The sequence below is a fragment of the Podarcis vaucheri genome (genome assembly GCF_965113315.1).
Source record: "Podarcis vaucheri genome assembly, chromosome: 3".
NCBI lineage: Eukaryota > Metazoa > Chordata > Lepidosauria > Squamata > Lacertidae > Podarcis > Podarcis vaucheri.
The window spans coordinates 264251-272151 of record NC_138761.1 but is presented as its reverse complement, the minus strand read 5'-3'; the positions used below and the strand labels follow the sequence as shown (position 1 = coordinate 272151).

Here is a 7901-nt window from a genome sequence, read left to right as displayed (position 1 = left end):
ACTCAGAAGGGTGGTGGGAATGGGAGATTGGCAGGTAGCTGAGATGAGCCTGTTGACGACTCTTAACGACTGCAATAGGTCTTACAGGAAAAGGCAAGGGGTGAGAAGGTGAAAAATGGCTTAGTCATGTATAATGAGATAAGAATCCAATGTCTTTGTTCAGACCAGGTCTCTCCATGGTTTTAAGTTTGGTAATGAGTTGCAATTCAGCAGCTATAAGCCATTTTTCACCTTCTCACCCCTTGCCTTTTCCTGTTAAGACCTATTGCAGTCGTTAAGAGTCGTCAACAGGCTCATCTCAGCTACCTGCCAATCTCCCATTCCCACCACCCTTCTGAGTAATACCCCTCCCCACCTTCTCACTATATAGAAGGGTCTGGCAACTTCTGTTTCAGTGTATCTGAAGAAGTGTGCATGCACACGAAAGCTCAGACCAAGAACTAACTTAGTTGGTCTTTAAGGTGCTACTGGAAGGGATTTTTTTATTAGGATTTTCAGGGTGTGGGATCAAGATCGCCCTCACCCCCCTGTAGGAGGCCAACAGGAGGTGGAGCCGGAGTCAATGGCAGGCAGAGCCAACTCCTCCTGCCCCCCCCCAGCTGAGATCTACAGCCCAGACAGAGGAGGAGGAAGCTGACAGGCAGCGCCACACTCTGGCCTGATTGCTGGGAAGGCAGACAGAGGTTGGTGCGTGACAGGAGAGAACCAGCAGCAAATCACAGGAAGCAAGTGGTGAACTCTTTATTAGAAAAAGCAGGATCGGCACAGGAGCGTCAGGGCTAAGGAGCACAGCAACTCTTCTCTGGCAATTCTTGCCCCCATGAAGACTTGTGGAGACTGAAGGGACCAGCTCTGCTACTGGTAATGTGCGCTGTCTCCTGGGGCCCTTCCAGCTCTACAGCTCAAGGATTCTGTACCCTTCCCAACCCCCCTGGGGGAGCCTTTCCTCCTGGCATGAGCGGCCTCGATGCTTCTGGCACCACCTTCCTTGAACAGCAGGGCAGGACCAGACACCCACAACTGTGCCAGTCAAGCTGCAACCTCACAAATGCTTGTGCTGCCGTTTCCCTCTGCCCTGGTGGCCTCTGCCCCTTCCAAGGGTAGCATCTCCACACCCGAGGGCAGCCCAAGGAGACCCTGGGCCCTCAAGGGCTGGCCAAGGTTCCCCGTGCCTCTGGCGTTGTTGCTGTGGGAGCTGTGTTGCTGCTGTGGGTTGCTGTGGGAGCCCCAGCCTCTGAGCAGGTAATCCAATGGCACCAGGTGCTGGAAGGTCTCTGTGGCAAAGTAATAGGCCAGGGGGTCCAGGGCGGCGTTGGCGCAGGCCAGGAGCAGGGCACACTGGTAGGCCATGTCCAAGCGCTCCCCCTGCAGCCGTGGTGCCTGGTACAGAAGAACCGCCATGTGGTAGGGCAAGAAGCAGCCCAGGAAGATGCCCACGTTGGTCACCACCATGTGATGGATCTTTGTGCCGTTGACCAACTCCATCTGAACAGCCCCGCTGTGGTGCACGGCACGCAGGAGCTGGCAGGAGCAGGTCACCATGATGGCCAGCGGCAGGGCGAAGGCGAGCGCCATGGCGGTGGGGACCCCGCGGGCCGAGATGTAGTGGGGGCGTTCGTCGAAGCAGAGCATGCGCTGCTCCTTCTGCCTCTGTGTGACGTAGGTGGGGATGGTCCCTGCGATGCTCAAGGCCCACACCCCTGCGCAGATGTACCTGGCCTGCTGGCGCACGGCTCGGGCCCTCGGGCTGAGCGGGAAGCAGACGGCCAGGCAGCGGTCCCAGCTGAGGCAGGTCAGCAGGAAGATGCTGCAGTACATGTTGACCAGGAGCAGCGTGCCCACCCCTTCGCACAGCAGCTGGGGCAGCTGGGGCCGCCAGCCGTAGAAGTGCACCCTCAGCGGCAGCGAGGCCAGAAGCAGCAGGTCGCAGGCCACCAGGTTCTTCATGTAGGTGATGGTGATGGAGCGCCCGGCGCGGCCCAAAAGAAAGATGCACAGCGCTGCAATGTTCAGAGGGAGGCCGACCGCAAAGATAAGGGCGTACATGCCAGCAAAGGCCTGGTCGGTTGGACGGGTGCAGTTGGTGCAATTTGGGCTCATCGCTGCCAGTCTCGGGTGGGCTGGGGCTCGCTCTGGAGTGCTGCAGGAAGCCTGCAGGCCGCAGCTGCTGACCAGCACCGGCCTTCTAGCACCCGCTCCCTGGAGAAAGGAGACAAGGAGTTGTGTGTTTTGCTAAGTTGCGACCCTCTAACTTTTTATTGGCTGTCTGTTGCTGGTTTATTTAGAATCATAGAATGGTAGAGTTGGAAGGGACCCCAAGGGACAGCTAGTCCACCCCCTGCAATGCAGGAATCTCAGTTCAAGAACCCCTGGCAGATGGAGGAGGAGATGGAGAAGCTGGAGGGTGGGCAGAAAAGGGTAGCCAAGATGGCAAAGGGTATGGAAACCAAGTCTGATGAGAGACAGTTAAGGAAGTTGGGAATGTTGAACCTGGAGAAGAGGAGGCCGAGAGGTGACATGATGACAATCTTCAAATATTTGAAGGGCCATCACCTGGAAGATGGATCAAACTTGTTTTTGCAGGTGGAAGCTCCTTAATTGGGAGTTTTTCTACAAAGGTCAGACGGTCACCTGTCAGAGATTCTTTAGTAGTGATTCCTGCACGGCAGGGGGTTGGATTAGAAGCCTTTAAGGGCTCCCAATTCTATGATTCTAACAGGATGTAGTCACTTCCACCCAAGGTGACTGCTACTTCCAAAAATCAAAGAATTTTTTGAGTATCTTACATTCCTGGCAGAGTTTGAGTTCCAACAGATATCAGGGGAGCTGATCTCCCTCTTATTTGTGAATATTTAGTCATCTGCTCTGGGAACGCCTCATCCAAGTCTTCAGTCCGGCTTGGAGGTCTATAGCAGACTCCCACAGTGATGTCACTGCTGTTTTCCTATCCTATAACATTTACCCAAAGACTCTTAACCTGCCTTCCATGCTCCAAGTCCAACTTCTACACTTCATTCATGAGTCTCATCCTACCAGTTTTCAATAATGCCTATTAGGTCATATTTTCCATCCCATATCAAGAGCTCAAGTTCCTTTTGTTTATTTCACATGCTCTGTGTATTAGTATAGAGACAAGTGAAGCTGGAGAAACAGTAGAGTTGGTAGCCCAAGGGTCCTCTAGTCCAACTCCTCCCTTATAGGAATAGGAATCTCAACTAAAGTACCATGACTCATTCCTTTCAGCTGCTTCCTTCTGTCCCCCCCCCCCCAGCTTCCTGTGTATCAGTAAAGTAATCATACTCAGTACTTGGTGTCTCCTTGTCCTTGGAAATATTTATATTGATTCTGTGACCTAGAGTAACTGAGAGAGGCAGGAAGCTTGGTAGATAAGGCCTTTGGAGACAAGAGAGCTGTGTCATGCTCTCAGAATGATGGCTCCCCTGCTATCATGGAGAATGATGGTCTGGGCATTGCTCGTCTGTTATCTAGCTAGCCTGGTCTGTAGTGTTGGGGGTGTGCATGTTGGCACCAAGGACATGGGGAAATTGAATTGTGAAGTCCTAGGAGGAAAGCTTCAGGTTGCCAGGTATGCTGTCGAGAAATCTCCAAGGTAGCTTTCTCTGAAATGCTACCAGATCCATGTGCAGGGTCGGCCAGCCAGGCACAGCTGTGTGGTCTGATTGTGGGGGTGAGACAGTGTTGTCAGGAGCAGGGGGTTCAATTTGTTGGGTGCTGGGGGGCATTTTGGGATGAGCCTGTGCAAATGATGGGTTCCTCTTCAACACAAATGGGAATACTGGCACATTAAATCTGAAAGATGGCAGAGCTGCTTTTAAACAGATGGTGGGGTGCAGGGAGTGGCTGATAGGACTTGTGGAGGGTGGTGTTCACAAGAAGCCTTTCCCCGAGGGAAGGATGAAAGTGAAAAACAAAAGGGACCTGTCCACCTGCTTCCCAGGGCCATCTCCTTCTACGAACACATTTAAAGAATTTGTTGCTGTTGGTCTTTATGGTTTTACCAATGTGAACCTCATAATTCTTTTTTAAAAATTATTATTATTATTTTTCGGATCCCTTATTGGCCGCTTGCGTCCCCGTCCCCCCCAAGTTTTGTGTTGCTTTTGGTTCCCTTGATGTGGGTGGCGTTCTGGTTTTCTTAAGAATGTCTTTTTGCCTCTCACGGCTTATCTGATTCTGCTTGCTAACCGCAAAGGCATCCTCTGGGCCCTTCTGCTATCTTGCCTAACCTGCTGAGCTTTTTCAACTCCCAAGCCTCTCTGCCTCCTCCTCCTCTTTTATTTCCAAGAACTTTGAGGAGCTTGACCTTCTGGACTTTGCCCCTCAGCTGCTTTTTTGCCAGTCAGGGTGCCTCTCTCGAAGCCTAGCGTGACTCTGCTGGGCTCTCTTGCCAAGTCTCCATTGAGCTCTATATTGCTTTGGTGCACAGGGGTCCCTACAGCAGCAGCAGCAACAGCAGTTTCTTATTTATACCCCACCCATCTGGCTGGGCAGAACCTGATTGTTAGTGTAGCAGCACCAACACTTTGGAACTCCCCAAGGCTACCCAGATGTTTAGAAAGTCTGCAGGAGTTTTAATTTGTTTTAGTCTATTTTATTGTGCTTTTTAACTTTATATATCATGTTTGTAGGTTTCTTTTTAGTGATTTTTAATCATTTTATCTTTTTTGTAAACCGCTATGAGTTTTTTTCCTACAATCGAGTGGCGTGCATATTTTATTAAAATAAGTCAGTGATGTCTTTCTAACAATTTCTAAATTCTGCATTGTTTTTAGTCAAATGATGAGCTGGCCCTACATGTACACAAAGAGGGTCAGCCATGAGAACCACTGGCCTTTGTCTGGAGGAGAAGGAGAGGGCAGCCTCAGGTTTCCTGAAGGCCGTCTGGAGGAAGCCGCCATTGTCCAGCTTCTCTTCTGCCTGGGGGAACTGTGCTTGTGTGGCTGCCCCATCCCCCCCATCCTCTTGGATCCTGCCTTGGGCCAGCGCCTGCCTGTCTCTTCTCCCTGGGGAGGGAGGGCGAGGGAGCTGAGAGGCAGTCAGGCTCCTGCCTCTGCCTGCTGAGCCTGGGCAGCAGGTGGCCAGGAGGCGCCTCCCTCTTCTTCAAGGCTTCACACCAGCAGCCTCCCTGCCAGACAGAAGAAGGGGCTCTTCCTCCCCCACCCATTTCCCACAAAACTTACTTCACATCTCGGAGGAGCCAGTTGCAGAGGGGAGAAGCGGCTTCATGGGAGCAAGAGCCACCACCTGCTCGCCCATCTTCAGCAGATCTCCTCTGGCTTCCTGCTTCTCAAAATGTCAAGGTTGAAGCACATACACACAACCCGCCACCCGCTGGGCAGAAACCACATCCCTGGGAAGTCGGTTGCCTCAGAGGAGCACTTGCAGATCATTTTCCGTTAGCGGTGCCTGGGTGCCGGGGGTGGGCAGGGAGGGAGCAGAGTCTGCAAAGAACTCACGAACTCATGGAACCGCAAAGGAAGCCACGAGTGGCCTCCTGGAGGGTCTGTGGCAGCCGTAAGACCAGCTCTCGGGACACGTCAGAGCCCCACATGCAAGCAGTGGGGGCTACAGGAGGCTTGTCGTTCAAAACGCATATGGCTGACACAATTTGGGCAGGAACCAGGGACAGGATATTACCTTTAAATGCTATGGGATTGTTTCAATATTAAATTCAACAGTTGCTGTGAAAGAGGAAAGGGTGTCCACACAGAATCCCAAAGCCAGCAACTGGGAATATGAATTTCAGTTTAGGGTTTCTCCTCTGTGGGAGGACAGTCGACTCTCTTGGCAGCTGAAATGATGCTCCCAGACTGGAATGGGTACATCTACTTGCCAGAAACTGGCCAGGGAGTGACTTGTGGCCACATCTATGCCTCCCTCCTGCCCAAATGGTCAAGTGGGCTCTCTTTGCAGACAGACTGTCAGGTAAACACCCTAGAAATTTGAATAAACAGTGGCATGAAGATGCCCCCTTTTATTTTTTTGAAGCATATCTGCTTAGCCCCACCCCATAAACAGCATGCACCACCCTGGGTTGTCTGTCCTGACGGGATGAAACTTTGGGAGGCAGCTGATCTACATGTCCAGGGTTAACATGCTGCCCGCAGTCACACTTGGTCACACCCTGAACTAATCTTCAGGGTGGCAGGGGTGGGGAAGATCAACAGCTGAAGCACAGGCAAGAATGTCGGAGAATCATAGAATTGTAGAGTTGGAAGGGACCCCAAGGGTCATCTAGTCCAATCCTCTACAATGCAGGAAGCTCAACTAAAGCATCCATGACAGATTGCCATCCAGCATCTGCTTAAAAACCTCCCAGGAAGCAGAGACCGTTTCACTGCCAAAGGGCTCTTATTGTCTTCCTCCTGGTGTTTGGTTGAAATCTCCTTTCTTGTAACTTGAAGCCATGGGTTCGAGTCCTGCCCTTCAAAGCAGGAGAAAACAAGCTTGCACCATCTTTCATGTGACAGCCCTTGAGATATTGGAAGATGGCTCTCCACGGGGCGCAGGTGTCTAAACCACTGAGCCTCTGGGGCTTGCCAGTTGTAAGGTTGGCAGTTAGAATCTGCACAATGGGGTGAACTCCCCTTGCTCTGTCCCAGCTCCTGCCAACCTAGCAGTATGAAAGCATACCAGCATGAGTAGATAAATAGGTACTGCTGTGGCGGGAAGGTAAACGGCATTTCTGTGTGCTCTGGTTTCCATCACGGTGTCTCATTGCGCCAGAAGCGGTTTGGTCCTGCTGGCCACATGACCCGGAAAGCTGTCTATGGACAAAGGCTGGTTCCCTTGGCCTGAAAGCAGACATGAGTGCCGCACCCCATAGTCGAATTTGACTGGATTTAACTGTCCAGGGGTCCTTTACCTTTCTTTACCCTATCTCCTCTCAGTCTCCTCTTCCCCAGGCCAAACATACCCAACTCCTTCAATAGAGACAAGTTTTCCTTCCTGGTTCACAGTACTAGAGTGCATAGTAATTGACTGAAGCTGAATGCTGGAAGATTCAGGGTGGACAAAGAGAGGCATTTCTTCACACAGGCACCAACTTCTGTGGCTTTACAAAGGACGAGGCGACCAGGAGCTCCCAGCCACGATGGCTCCGCATTATCTCCGGTCTCAGAGGTTGCTGCAGATTGCAAGTGTGGAGAGTTGCTGTTGCACTCAGGTCCTGCTTGTGCCATATTCAGAGGAATCCCACCTGCAGCTGTGGAAGCAGAAGGCAGCCATTGTGCTGGTGGCCATGGATCAGCCCAAAAGTGCCACGAAACAGCACAGAAGTCTATACAAAGAAGGATTTCAGCTTCTCAGGGAACAGGCAGAAGGGTATTGACAGAGGGGCTTCCTGCTCACTTGTGCTCCATGTGAATTTGCTGTCTTTTTCCTCCTGGGGGCAGTTTGGTTTTTTGGTCTCAGGCTTGGGGCTGGATGCCTTGCAAAAACCTCGCTTCTAGAAGCTTCCACCAAGCTTGTCTGTTGCATACCTGCAACCATTCTGCAGGACAGTGACAGACCTACAATTATGGGACCCTGAAACTTGAACTGTTATGGGGGGGGGGGGCTTGACAATCAGCAATGAGTTCTGGGTGACCCCTGTGACCACCTTCAAGAGGGTCATTCATAACAGATCACAACAGTTTTGTTTTTTAAAAAAATATCTGATATGGATTAAAATGGCTGTCCTGGATTTTCTCACCTGTCCAAGTCACTGAGGTGAATAAAAATGTCTGATGCCTTATAATTATTGAGCCCCACATTGGGTGAAAGATTCCTTCCAATTCTATGAATTTATGATTCTATATGTCTATGCAGGGGGGTGAAAAGGAGAGAAATGTTCTATACCGTACATGCATGAAGCATCATTGAACGATGAAATAAAACCT

At 51.2% G+C, this 7901-nt stretch overlaps 1 protein-coding gene across 1 annotated transcript; it reads right to left on the bottom strand.

The window, feature by feature from the left end:
- Positions 1 to 878: 878 nt before the first annotated feature.
- LOC309530000 (lysophosphatidic acid receptor 6-like) lies at positions 879 to 7788 on the bottom strand. Its single transcript, XM_082218457.1, has 2 exons — positions 5202 to 7788; positions 879 to 2199 (listed from the first exon to the last, which is right to left on the bottom strand). Exon 2 carries the CDS (start codon positions 2098 to 2100, stop codon positions 1030 to 1032), a length of 1071 nt encoding a protein of 356 aa, XP_082074583.1. The 5' UTR covers positions 2101 to 2199; positions 5202 to 7788; the 3' UTR covers positions 879 to 1029.
- Positions 7789 to 7901: the final 113 nt, after the last annotated feature.